Source organism: Arachis duranensis, chromosome 2 (assembly GCF_000817695.3).
Source record: "Arachis duranensis cultivar V14167 chromosome 2, aradu.V14167.gnm2.J7QH, whole genome shotgun sequence".
NCBI classification, from domain to species: Eukaryota; Viridiplantae; Streptophyta; class Magnoliopsida; order Fabales; family Fabaceae; genus Arachis; species Arachis duranensis.
In genome coordinates, this window is record NC_029773.3 from 85,196,459 (window position 1) to 85,210,706 (window position 14,248).

At 33.0% G+C, this 14,248-nt stretch overlaps 2 protein-coding genes across 2 annotated transcripts; one reads left to right on the top strand and one right to left on the bottom strand.

Moving 5' to 3' along the window:
- The first annotated feature begins 4,513 nt into the window (after positions 1–4,513).
- On the top strand, positions 4,514–5,989 carry LOC107475467 (UDP-glycosyltransferase 72D1-like). Its single transcript, XM_016095109.2, has one exon. It carries the CDS (start codon positions 4,514–4,516, stop codon positions 5,987–5,989), a length of 1,476 nt encoding a protein of 491 aa, XP_015950595.2.
- Positions 5,990–6,399: 410 nt separating this feature from the next.
- LOC107475625 (cytochrome c oxidase assembly protein COX15) lies at positions 6,400–10,079 on the bottom strand. Its single transcript, XM_052258024.1, has 7 exons — positions 9,752–10,079; positions 8,937–9,235; positions 8,119–8,344; positions 7,783–8,028; positions 7,557–7,667; positions 7,122–7,253; positions 6,400–6,819 (listed from the first exon to the last, which is right to left on the bottom strand). Exons 1-7 carry the CDS (start codon positions 9,950–9,952, stop codon positions 6,643–6,645), a joined length of 1,392 nt encoding a protein of 463 aa, XP_052113984.1. The 5' UTR covers positions 9,953–10,079; the 3' UTR covers positions 6,400–6,642.
- Between the last annotated feature and the right edge of the window lie 4,169 nt (positions 10,080–14,248).

Sequence of the window (14,248 nt, forward strand, 5' to 3'; positions counted from 1 at the left end):
TAATGATATACTTTTTTCTCTGACAATACAACTTTAAAGGAGCCGGATCCGTAAAACTTTAGAGATTTAGGATATAGGTTTAGTTACTAAACTTACCAATTAATTCATGGATTTTATTAGTGAGTAAGGACAGATTTGCCCTGAACCTAAATCCGAACCTGTCCCAATCTGCAAAAAATCCTGCTTCAAAGTATCTACGAGTTCCGTTATGAATGTCATTAATCTTAAATACGTTAAGAAATTGGAACAGTTTTCTTGTCTAGCTAGATTTTGTGATAAAATTCTTTTATCCAAACAATAAAAAAAAGCACCCAAGACAAGGTGCAATCAAGAAAAGAGAGAAGGGGCAACTAGCCAACTAATGCAAAATAGTTGGCCAAGAACATATGCTTTGTTATATATATGCAGGTTTGAAATAAGAACTACACAGAGTAAAAAAATAATATTAAATTAAACTTTCATAATTTGTTTTAGTTTATTGTGAAACAGAATATAAAAAACACTAATTTTTATATCTCTATTCTTTGTATTTTATTCTCAGTGTTCATGTTTTATCCTTGTTTTCAGAACTAAAGGCAGCCATAATAATGAATGTTAAAGTCGATTCCTCACATGGCCGGCCGGAGGGAGGCAGTTCAAGGCTCCAAGGTCCTCCTAGCAACACTTGATGTCTACCCTCTATTAGATAACACTTCACATGGAATTAACGAAATCCTAGATCAAGAACCTCAGCCGCCAAATATTCTTAAGGCCATGTACTAGAGCTAGTTTTTCAAAGGTCTTAATAAATAATAACAATAAATCCTTCGTAAGGTTCATCTAAATCCTTCACCCTGCTTCTCCATCACTAGAGCCTATTGGATCTGAAAAGTAGCTTTGGAATCATGATCATAGATCTAACATTTTCAACGTGGCAGTTAAAATCATCAGGTACAGTCTAAATAAACCTTTCAATAGTTGTATAGTTTTTTAATTAATTACAAGTATAAACTTAGTTTAAGATTATATACCTTGGAAGTTGGAACTCCACTTTTAATTAATAAAATCGACCAAAAACTAAATTAGCATTTCTAAGTTGGCTGAAACACCACCTACTTAATTCCATGCCTAACTCCATAATTACCCCCCGAAGCTTCCACCTCTACAGATTGGTATCAGTTGCTATCAAAGCATCATCGAAATTGGTAGCTGCCTAAAGCCTTAAGTCGTTAAAAAAATGTGGATGTAGCCTGGTTTTTTTTTTTTGCCCTTTTGGTCTTGATGTAGCCAGGTTCAGTTGGTAAAGTTTGGGTCTGTAAGCTAGGGGCTATTTTGGAATTTTGAATTTTGTATTAGTATTGATCTGCTGAGTGAAGATCTGAAATTTGGTAAGTTCACCAATCCTAATGGGTCGTAAGTATTGTTAAGTCAAAAACTCAAAATGTTATGCACGCAAAAAAAGTAACTACTAAACCAATTATTATGTATTTGTTTTTAAATATACTTAATATTTTACCATTTTTTAATTAAATAATTAATTTCTAAGATAATCAAACGTGTTATAATAGAATAGTCAAATTTACGATAGATGAATAATCAAGTTTATTTATAATAGTATAATAAACTTTTTATTATGAGATATGTAAAAGTTGATTATTGGTAACTGATTTTTAATATATACGTAATATAGTTGATTGTAAAATTGTAAAACAGTATGATTATACATCATTATGATGTTTCTATTATTATATAATTAAAACTTTTTATTATTACTTAAAAGAGTAGGTTTGTTTAACTTAGAATATAATTTGTCTTGTAGTGATAAATCTAAGCATAGACAAAATTAGACTTTCAATTTTTAATGAATGGATTCCTGTGTATCATAAACAATAATAAATAAAGGGAAAAAACAACTGAAAATGCTGAGAATCCTTTGTACTTAAAGTAAAACTAACCTAAAATGCTACTAAATAAAGTATGGAATATTCACCACATCCAACTGACAAAAGATCCATAGTTTTAAGTACTTTAAGTACTAGTGTTTGCATTTTGCAAATTAGCTGAACAACTTCATTCCAACACCAATTAGATCCATGAACTCAAATCAATTTCCGTACGCCTCAATAAAAAATCATTTAATTTTCTTTATAATAAAATTTAAATAAGTTTGATATCAATAAGTTTGTTGCATTATTGATCAGTGCTACCAAAATAAGAAACAGTAACTTTATTTTTTAATACAAGGTAAACACTTTCGTTTTTCTTTTGGTATTCTTTTCCTATCTCTATCATTAATTGAAATGTTAAATTTTCATTAATTAACACATTACCTGATCTAAAATATGGTTGGCACCAACGAAAAAGTCCAATGCAAAAATGAAGACTTGAAGCTCCCAAAAACCAGAATTGGAATATGAGATGAGAATAGTAGCTGAACATAGGAGTTGAACTTGAAGCTTTGTGAGATTAAATAATTAGTCATCAAATCTGTTTAGTAAAATAGTCAAACCAACAATGACCAATAAATAAACTTGTTTTTATAGGTATAATATGTTAGAAAATTATTTAATTTTTTAATTTGTTTATAGACGAATAAGTTATAATTATTTTTAGGATAAAGTACTAATTATTTAACATTGACTTCACAGCAAGACTATATTGAAGCTAAATAAAATTTTTTTATATTCAAATAAGACACTTTAAATTTTAGGGATCAAAATAGGATTAGACCAAAACACAGGGGACCAATTTAATATTTTACCATTACTTTTAATTTAGAATTAAATGAGAATAAAATTAGATAATATCTTTATTTGGGTTTTAGATTTTTTTTTTTAGTTTTAAGGTTTAATGGATGTCATGCTTAAATATAAATAATAATTTTAGAGTTGTGGTCTCAAGATATGAAAGCCACTTTCGTAGCTCTTTTTCCATTAGATGAGTTGTGATTCAGTCCTATTAAGGATACAGAATGTTTTGATTGAGGAAGATAAAAAAACTAAATTCTTCTAATTACTTTTATGAGTAGAGATACGTTTTTGCCTTTTTAATATATATTTTTGATGATTTAATATGGATTAAAAATTATTTATTCTCACATAATAAAATCTATTTCTTACTAACATATTAGTAGTAACTATACTAACCAACCTTAGCATAAAAATTATTTCAATTACAAATAATATCCTAAGGTATCAATGAGAATAATGGGTTCAACTCGCACTAAGATTTGAAACGATGTTAGCTACATGTTTAGCTACTATTCTTAACTTATATTCCAAACTTCTGATCAATCGAGTCAAAACTGCTTTGTCTTTTGTGCAACGTGTTTTTTTTTTCTCGGGCATTGGACTACATTCTCGTTGGTGCCAACCATATTTCAGCTAAGGTAATGTGTTGATGAAAATTTAACATTTCAATTAGTAATAGAGATATGGAAAGAATATGAAAATAAAAATGACACCATAGTAGTGTGATCATCAGCTTATAGTTTGCATTGAAGTTCAAAAAAACGAAAGTAACACCTACTCTTAAAAATGTTGACGCTTCTTATTTTGCTAGAATTGATCAATAATGCAACAAATCATACTTTCTAAATTCAATCATTAGATCAGTTATCATGTATTTTCAATATATATTTATATCTAATTATATTATTTGTATACAAATAATAATCGCTAAATTAGTCATTTATATAAAATTCATTTCAAAATACAAAATATAAATTAAAATAAGTTAAACAAAATTTGTATTTATATATAATTACATTATTAATTTTTGGTGTAAATATCATATTTTTTTATATTTTTATATTTTATATAAATAATTGATTTAATTACTGATTTTTAATGTTAAAATACTCATATGTAATGAAAGGTGGTTTTTGGAATGGAGTGCAGGGTTAATTGTCTCATTATGCTCCTTCATTTTCTCTGCTCATGCAACTCAGCAAAATGGGAAATAGACACAGTATAATGTGGAATGTGGTGATAATGTGATAGCATCAAGAAATACCACTTGGCCACATTGGTTAATCAGCAACTCCTTCACTCAAAAGTCAAAATCTACTTATTGATTGAAAAAAATAAATTGTTACATTATCAAAATTACTTTTCACGGTGTAAATAATTAAAAAATAATATTAAAAATGAATTGTTTTATTAAAAATATCAATTAATTTTTTAAAATTATTTTACTATCTCAAAATTTTATTTTCTAAATAAAAGAATCTCTTAATCTTAAATTTTAAATCTAAAATTCGAAATTTAAAGAAAAATAAAATTTAAAAAATTAACTAATATTTATTCACTAAAAAATCGTTCTGTACTTTTTCTTAATCAAATAGTAGGGTTATTGTATAGAAAAAAAAAATGTTGCATGAGTAGTTATAAAAATAACAAATTACATCCATTCATTGTAAAATCTCACTTATAAAAGAAACAAAATAGTTCCATTAATCATCAAATCTCACATTATCTCGAGCATAGTTTCATTCATTATTTCTCTTATTCACTTTTCCATAATCATGTCAATCATGAACACTGCAACTCATAATTATCATGCTGCAATTCTCTGTCCACCAGGCTTGGGTCACATAATCCCTTTTCTTGAACTTACCAAAAAACTTGTGTCACACAAGAAAATTACCAAACTGACCATGTTCGTAGCTTCAATAAAGAACAACTCTTCTAAGCCTCAAATAGCAACAAATATTGTTCAATCATTAATGAAGCATGACCTCTTTCACATCATTCATATCATTCATCTCCCACCTATTGATATTCCTACTAATACAAACACAGGAACAAAGCTAGCAATGCTAATGAGAGAATTAATCCCACATATTTGTCATGAAATCTCCACCATGACATCACCAAAACCAACCATTCTCATCACAGACCTATTTGGATCACTAGTGATGCCCATTGCTGAAAAATTCAACATGTCAAAGCTTGTTTTTTTCACTTCTAATGCATGGAATGTTGCACTTACACTTCACACCCCAACATTAGATGAAGTGGTGGAAGGTGAGTACACAGATCAAAAGGAGTGTATCCAAATTCCTGGTTGCAACCCCATAAGCCCTTGTGATTTGTTCACACCATTGCTTGATAGGAATGATCAATTGTATCATGAATATCTCCAAATTTGTGAGCAGATAAGAAAGGTTGATGGGATTTTTGTGAACACTTTTCATGAGCTAGAGGCTAAGACAAGTGTGGCACTAAGAAGTGGGAAAATATCTAAGGTACCAGTTTATCCAATTGGGCCATTGATTAGGGAAGCTAAAAAGCAAAGCTGTGAGGATGAAAATAGAGATTATGTTATTGATTGGTTAGACAAGCAAGAAGAAGAGTCAGTGCTATATGTATCACTTGGTAGTGGATACACAATGTCACATGAACAAGTCAAAGACATGGCTTTGGGCTTGGAGCTAAGTGGGAAGAAATTTGTTTGGTCTTTAACTCCACCATCTACAAAAGCTGGGGATGATGATTATCTCATGGCAGGCGAGAATGCCGAATCGAATGGCATCGCTATATCTCAAGCATCAGTCAGTTCTTTCCCAGATGAATTCTACAAGATACAAAGCAAGGGATTGATGGTAATGGATTGGGCACCACAACTGGAGATTTTGAAGCATTCATCAACTGGAGGGTTTCTGTCACATTGTGGATGGAACTCAATACTAGAGAGTGTGTCATGTGGGGTTCCAATTGTGGCGTGGCCTCTATTTGCAGATCAAATGATGAATGCTGAAATTATAACTAAAGAAATTGGAATTGGAGTTCGATTGAATGCGACACAATCTACAAATGTAGTTGGAAGTGAAGAGATAGCAAAAACTATATGTAAGATAATGGATAAGGAGGACATTGAAGGTTGTGCAATGAGGAAAAGAGTTAAGGAGCTTAAGCACATAGCAGAAAAAGCTTGGTCTCAAGATGGTCCTTCCTTTTGTGAAATGACAAATGCATTTGTGAGAATAAGTCAGACACATGGGGTGTGATCAGTGACAACATTATTCTAAGCTTTCTATGAAGAAATAAAGCATTTGTAAGAATAAGTCAGACACATCGGATGTGATTAGTGGCAACATTATTGTAAGCTTTCTATGAAGAAATAAAGCATTTGTAAGAATAAGCAGACACACATGCGGTGTGATTAATGAAATAAAGCATTTTACTGTAAGCTTTCTATGAAGAATAAACCATTATGGTCCCTTTTTTTTGTTGCTGTTATGCTTTGCATGAGAAATTCAGACTAAAGTTAACCATTTCAAATTTTACAAATGAAATGTCAATTTTGTTTAGAATTTTCTTTTCAATCACATGCCAATCAGTACTATATTGTGTTACATGATGCAGTATTGCTTAAGGTAACAATTACATTGCTCTAATCAAATGATTCCAAACTAAGCATTTTTATTTGTTATACTGAACTAAGCATGTATCAAAAGTAATAGTAAGAAATAACAAGGGAAAAAAAGGTAAGAAACATTAGATTACATGATGATTCTCTACTAACTTTTAATGCATAAATCACACAGATGATACAGTTAACAGATTGGTGGTACCATCATGAATTTTCCAGATTCAATGAAAACTTTATCAAGTAAATTGAAAATAATAGCAATTCCCTTGTCAAGTAATATAGATACTATCAGAAGTTTTGTGATTTGACAACTGCAGGTAATGATTTGAGAAGGGATAATGAAGGCTTTCGAGTTGTGTGGTTAAGCAATATCATAAATGAAAGAAGTGTTAAGGCACCAGCTTGATGTGCAGATCCCAGTGAAACAGGTACATATGAGAGAAGTGTTGAAACTCCTAAGGTCACCTGTAACCATATTCCACAATATACCTCATGATCTAATCATAAAAGTAAGGTTTTGCTTACCAGTGTTTTAAGGGCATTTGTTAAGATTTTGAAACATTAAGTTTTTATCACACTGGCTCGGCAAAAACTTGCAGTTTTGATAAACCTTAACACCTTGTTAACTCTTTTTGCCTACTTACTGTCTGTCTAGAAGGTGCAATCAACTAGAAAACAGAGAAGAGGTAACTATTGCAAAGTAGCTGGTCAAGAACATACTTATAAATGTTAAAAGACGATATAAAACTGAAAATTGAAGTAATGACCTGAAGAGCTGCCATGCCAAGAGTGCCCCCAATCAGTGCTCTTACTGCAGGGTGTATGTCCAGCTTTCTTGTCGACAACCATAAAATGGCGACTGAAAGTAGAGATGCAGTGGCAAGTATACGGTGGTCAAGCTGTTGAAGGCAAAACAATTATTAGAAGGTTGTGTTAAATTTTCCATGTATAGGCTTAAAAAACCTTTGAAGGAATAAAGAAATGAGATTTGAAATCAAAACTTCTCCTATCAAGACACACTTAGAAGGATAAATATATGGCTTTCATGCCAAATATAGGTGCTTCAAAAAGCATTTCTTAACAATGACTTCAAATGTCTCAATACTTAAAAGGTTTTAAAAACCAACCATACAATAAGTCAAGAGAAGAAAGGTATTGTGATTTTTCAAACTTCTTCATTTATATCAGCACAAATAATTTACCTGCACAGTTGACGTATTCTCAAAGAAATTCCGAATCAGAGGTGTCATTTCAAAAATGTCATCAGGTATCCATGTATCACCCATCTTCGGAAATGTATTAAATGCATGCCCCTGGTAATCAACATGCAAGCAGAACAATTATCCTTCATCCTCATCAAAGGTTCAACTATTATGTCAAGTACAAATACCAAAGGGATGAAACTGCTGAATAACCAGGCTACCGTACAGCATCATTTCCAGCAACAAAGGCACCCGAGATAGCAGTAAGACCGACAAGTAAGCTGATAGGTAATGCAAGTCTCTTCACTTTGGCAGCCCCACGAACCCACGCTAGTGATTCAGCTGGTGGTTCAGGCATAACAACAGATAATGCAGTCCAAAAGAGACCACAATAAATAGCAAATGCCGACGTAAGATGAGCTGCAAGACGATATGGGCTTACCCTTGGTTGCACATACTCTGATGGTGGTTCCTAAGGAAGGAAAATGTTATTAGAATGAGGTAGTTCTATCCAATTTAACTTCAAACAAATAGAGCAACTTATTTTATCCAATTCTCCAACCTCTAATCCGCTTTTAACCATCCACCAGCCAATGAAACCTTGCCCCGCACCCAGAGCAAACAGAGAACAGAGTCTCAGTCCCAATTTCACTGTAATGTACCCCTTCCGGAGAAAATATGAATAAGGCAACACAAACAGAATTCCCAGTGCCCTTCCCCACATTCTATGTGCATATTCCATCCAATATATGAATTTGAAATCTTCAAGTTTCATCCCTTTGTTAACACTGAGACAAATGTGAAACAAAATTACCATCACAACATCCATAATAACTGCAAACAGGATCATTCAGAAGGAAAAAAAGTGCAGAACGGCGTGGAAAAGATCTCCTGTTAACCAATATCCTTTCAGAAAATTTGTTTTATTGGCAAAACTATCCATTATTCAATGAGTAATTTTGAATGAAAAGTTAATAAAGGCCTTTTGTACCATTAACAATTAAATTAAACATTTTTAAAGTTTATGATGAGAAGGGAATGTGCTAAAGGGTTAACTGCATTTTCCCTATTTCCATATAGAAACAGCACACGAGTACAGGGTTATACATTGGAGTAGTTCCAAACAAAACATTTGGGCATTGGTTCATGAAGTAAGGTAGTAAACTATTCCACAAAATTATATCCTATGGTAATTGCAACCTTTGTACCCTAAAATACACAATCATGTCATCTTGCACGAGTGAAATTATACAGTAATTCCTAAAAAACCCTCATAAATAACATGTTTACTGCAGCATATGCTCATCTCTATGTAATGCAAGCTTGCAGTGACACTGCGAGCTTGCAAGAAACCGGTCATAGTAGCACTTGGAGCCTTACCGCTTGTACTCAGGCGACTGCTTATATTTCTCAAATTCTTGATGCCATTCCTCGTCAGACATCGGAGGGAGAGTACCAGTGAACTTCCAATCGGTCATGGAAAGACCGGATCTGGTGAGCCTGGTAATGCCACCAAGTACCACCAAACTAAACACCCATGCGGCTGAGCAAAATAGCCATGTTCCAACCGCTTTCTGGGCTTGAACACCCCCATTCACAAGCAGTTTCAACCCTTCTTTCTGCTCAGCTCCAACAGAGGCTGTCCTAGAAAAGCTCCTGAAACAAGGCACATTCTGTCCCTACAAAGCACAACCACAACTCCCTTTCAATTAAACCACATGTACCAAACATTCACACACACTAGATGAACAACATTGAAGATCAGAACCAAAAACAGATCTTTAATGTAATGGATTGAGTTTATAATGAAAGAACAATGATAAGAAGGAAGCTACAAAACAACAAATCTAACTACATTTACCTATTCTTCACACATATAGTTAGATCAACAAGAAGTAAGCTAAAAAATTTTCTTCCCCAAAAAGAACATTGAAATTTAATTGTGATACATGATTCAATTGAAATTAGGTGTATGGAAGTTGGAAACTTAACACTTAGCTTAGCAAAATTGTATATAAATTAATTAATGAAAAATTCAAATTTAATTTTACAATCACGTGTTCAACAAACTGATGCTGGACCAAAGCATCTCGATGCTGTGAGAATTTAAAAAAAATAAATAAATAAATAACAGGGATGAAAGGAAAACAAAAATAAAAATTGAAACTTGGAGAGGGAAATGGGAAATGAAAGACCTTGAGAAGGGGACGATGACGAAAAGCATTGATGAAGTAGTGCCTAGCAATGATGGGAGGAGAGAGAAGCTTGATGGTTTCATGGGTGGATGAAGAGGAAGAAGAGGGTGGTTTTGTTGTTCTTATTAAGGGTTGGTGATTGTGATATGAAGAATACTTGTTGCGCTTCACAATTGAACTTAGGAATCGCCTTCCCAACATGTTCTTTCTCTTTCTCTATTCTGTGAAGTCTTCAGAGGATTGAGTTGAAGCCTCTGGGTACGAGAGGTTTAACCAAGGTTTTGCGACGACGACCCCAAACTTTTTACAAGACAATTTCTGGCTAGTCCGCTCAACCAATGACTTATTGGTTGAATCGGCGGATCCGATCCTACTTAAATAAAAATATAAAATAATCAAAAATTTAAAATTAAATTTGGAAATATATATTTTCATTAACACTTTAACAATAATCAAATTTTAAATTCTAAATAACTAATACAATAATAAATATAAAATTAGTCAATATTACAATAATATCTTAATTTGATCCAATAATAATAATAATCAATTAGGCAATTAGCAATCAATTCCAATTAAGCTATTAACAATCACATATTCACACTGCAACAACGGAGCCTATTAACCAAGGTTCTGAAAACCAAATCGATCATCAAACCACTCTAACTATTGGTTCACTAGTTTATTAGTCCAACCGGTAGTTCAACCGGAAGAACTGTTTTAGAATAAAATAATAAATAAATTATAAATAAGCATCCTAAAATATAATTATTCGAAGCTAAATAAATATTGATATTGTGGTTTTCCATTCACTATTTGTAGAGCAACATATTTCTGAGCTAAATCTGTTTTCCCCGTAAATTAGAAGAACCTTGTGACTGACTATCGTTAGAACTAGGAGGATTAGGATTAGCAGCCTCATTCGAAGTAGAATGATTGGCAGGCAAGTCATTATTCACAGATGCATTGTTATTAGCAATTGCTTCTTGATTAATACTATCATCCATAACTCAAATTAATAAATCATGCACAAAATTAAAAACAGCAGCAACACAGTCAGAAATCAAATAATCATCCATAAGACCATATCTGAAATCAATAATAAACACCAGACCACACTAACAGCAGCTCTCAAAGGATAAACCCAATCAAAAACACCATTAACAAGAGGCTAAACAGAGCAAAGAATCAAGAACAATCAGCATCTAGCAACAAACATTACAAAACAAGCATAAGTAACCACACTAAACCTGAAATCAATAAAGATAAACAAAAATAAAAAATTTCAATAATGATTTGATTTCTATTTTTTGCAACAGCAAGAAAATTTCAAAAAAAAAATTTAGAAACTGAAACAATAGCAGTAGCACAAAATCAATGAGCCGAAGCACAAAATTTCAGTAACTATTTGATTTTCCTATTTAGCAGCTGCAACCAAATTTCAACAAAAATTACAGAAATTAAAAACACAGCAGCAGCACAAAATCAATGAGCAGAAGCACAAAATTTTAGTATTTATTTGATTTCCCTGTTTAGCAGCAGCAACCAAATTTCAACAAAAATTACAGAAATTAAAAACACAACAGCACAAAATCAATGAGTAGCAGCACAAAATTTGAATAATGATTTCCTTTCCGTTAATCAATTCACAACTCACAAGAGAACTTTCAGACTACACCAAGGTTCTGAAAATTGGACCGGTCATCAAACCGTTTTAGTTATTGGTTCATTAGTTTATTGGTTCAACCGGTTCAACCGTGATTCAACAGAAAAAACCGTTTTATAATAAACACCTAGTTCTATAAAAATTCAATGAATAAAGTAATTGGTTCTAAACACTCTTCTACTGCACTTTTTTACTTCAAAAGGGGATCATAAACAACTAGTTCTATGAATAAACAAACTACAATGATATGCAATGCCAAAAATAGGCCAATGATGAAATAATAAAGGGTTTCTCTCTTCAATTCTAAGTTCAAGCTTGTAGCAAACCAGAATCAACAGAGTAATACCATTGAAATAGTCTTCCTTCTTAATTCTTATATACCTCAGAATTTCCTACAAAATGAAAATTGAACACAATACACAGCTTTAAAACAAAAACAAAACAACACTCAGAAATCAATCATCTCTTCCAAACACAGCCTTAAAACAAAACAGAACAACATTCAGAGTATGAGCATTGACCACAAAAAATTAATTTCTGAAACAAAACAAAAACAGCAGAACATTCAGAGTTTGAGCATTGATAACAAAAAATTGATTTCTGAAACAAAACAAACACAGCAAAACCAGCAAAACAGCATTTAGAGTTTGAGCATTGATCACAAAAAATTAATTTTTGAAACAAAACAAACAATCAACAAAACAATGAAAACATAATTTTTTTCCCTCAGAAGAAGAAAACAATGAAAACATGAAGCATATAATAAATCAATGATCACCAATATCCAGCAAGAATCTCAAAGACAACAATAAATACACAACAATTATTTAGCAAATAAACAAGAACAAGACCTAAATAGAAAATCCAACAAATTAAATCGCAGAAACCTAACAATTTAGCAAATTAAAACAACAACAGCCCAAAAATTTACAAGAAGAACACTAATGCAAGTGGAATCATCATGCTAATATGTTTTCTACAAAGATGCTATTTGTGCAGCTAATATTTCCTAATTACTAAGATCCGATTATTCTAATTTCACATGCAATCAACTTACTAAGTTTCTAAAAGCTAAAAATGATAAAAAAAAAACAACCTGAAATATGGTTAAAGCATTTCATCAAACATGTTGAGTGCGGTAAACTTAAAACGAAATAATTACTTATTGTAAAACTTAAACTTTAATTCAGTCTATGAAAAAAATCCAAACCACTACTAAATCAAATAATTACTTATTGTAATAGAAATAAGAAGTTGCAGAGTTTGAAGCAAAGTATTGGTGTTGAGTGAGTGTATTGTCTGGTGGCGGGTTTAGCGGACTCACGGCGGCGACAAAAGAGAGCAGTTCGACGGCTAGGTGGAGCGCACGTGTTGGTCGCAGAGTTTGAAGCAGAGCAACGTGGCTTCCAGACGAATGCGAATGCGAACCCGAAGGGTGAACGGCGAGTGAACGCGAACGGTGAACGCCGAGCAAACTTGAACAGCGAAGAACACGAACGAAGACGACGGCTGAACGAAGACGCGAACGTGAACGGCAAACAAACGGCGGCGGAAGCGCGGCTGAACAGACAAAGACGAGGGACGCCGAGCTCGAGGAAGCAGCTGCGATCGGTGACAGCGAACAGCGGTGGTGAAGACTTGGAGCACGAGGGAAGCTAGATAGACGGATGGACGGCGGCAGTATGCCACTCCTTGCGGTGGTGGTGTAGGCTTACAGTGCTAGGGTTTTTTGGCTAAGTTTATGTGAATGAAAGAAAGGGAGGGAAAATGGGGAGTTAATACTCAAATTGGCCAATTGACTCTAACTGTATTTTGAAATTTTGACTTGAGCTTCAAATTGGTCTTTTTGGTGTTTTTTGTTACCGAAAAACTGATCTGTCAATTTTGGTTGACACCTGGTTAGGTGTCCATGGATCGGATTCCATCCGCATATCTGCGGTGTTTATCCGAATCCGATCTGAAAATTATAGATATGGATCTGATCCGCAAGGTTTTCGGATCGAATCGGATCCGCACACTAATCGGATTGGATTACAAATTTTGTGCTGGTATCTGCATATCCGCGTATCCGCAAAATTAAAGAAATAAATAAGTAAATATTCTTTTTATGTTTTATTTCAATAAATAATTATCATATATGTTATATTATTTTAATTTATTATTTAAAAAAAGTATGTTAAATATTATTTTAAGAGTAAACATATTTAAAAGAATAGAAAAAATAAATTTTATTGATATTTTTTTAATAAAAATATGCTTTTAAAAATATTTTTATGTTTGCGGATATATCCGATATCCGATCCGATCCGATCCAACCTTAAAAACTGCGGATATTGGATCCGATCCGATCCGATGATTTTAATGCGGATCGGATCGAATTTTTGGCCATATCTGATCCGATCCGATCGTGGACACACTACACCTGGCACCTTTGCAGTTAGATGACATGGCAAAATGTTTGAAGGCATCAATTTAACCCCTTAAAATTTTAAATAAAACCTAGAAGTCCCAATTTCCCCAAATCGCAAGAGTGTCTCCAAGAGTTGAGAAGAATGTTGGGAAGCAGCAGCCAAGGCTCAGGTAGCTCTAGTAGAGCTCGTTCACATGGTGGCTGGGTAAAGAACGCACACCGTGACAAAGGTGACAGAGGTGGAAAGGTTCTGCATTGGTGCGGTTGTGGGTTGCGTCCTATTCTTCGGTGGTCTGGGACGGATTCCAATCCAGAAAGATCATTCTATGGATGCTTTAACTATAATGTGAGTTGGTTGAATTGTTGCAAATTGATTGTGTGTCTTATTTCTCAAATGCTTGTTGGTTTTGTATTTGTTCTT

What these genes read in the sequence shown, in the direction of transcription:
- LOC107475467 (XM_016095109.2), top strand. Translation starts at nt 4,514, where the DNA reads ATGAACACTGCAACTCATAATTATCATGCTGCAATTCTCTGTCCACCA.
- LOC107475625 (XM_052258024.1), bottom strand. Translation starts at nt 9,952, where the DNA reads ATGTTGGGAAGGCGATTCCTAAGTTCAATTGTGAAGCGCAACAAGTAT. An exon ending in CAGTCGCCTGAGTACAAGCG is followed by an intron (nt 8,345 to 8,936) that starts GTAAGGCTCCAA and finishes CATTTGTCTCAG; the next exon opens with TGTTAACAAAGGGATGAAAC. An exon ending in TTGGCATGGCAGCTCTTCAG is followed by an intron (nt 6,820 to 7,121) that starts GTCATTACTTCA and finishes ATATGGTTACAG; the next exon opens with GTGACCTTAGGAGTTTCAAC.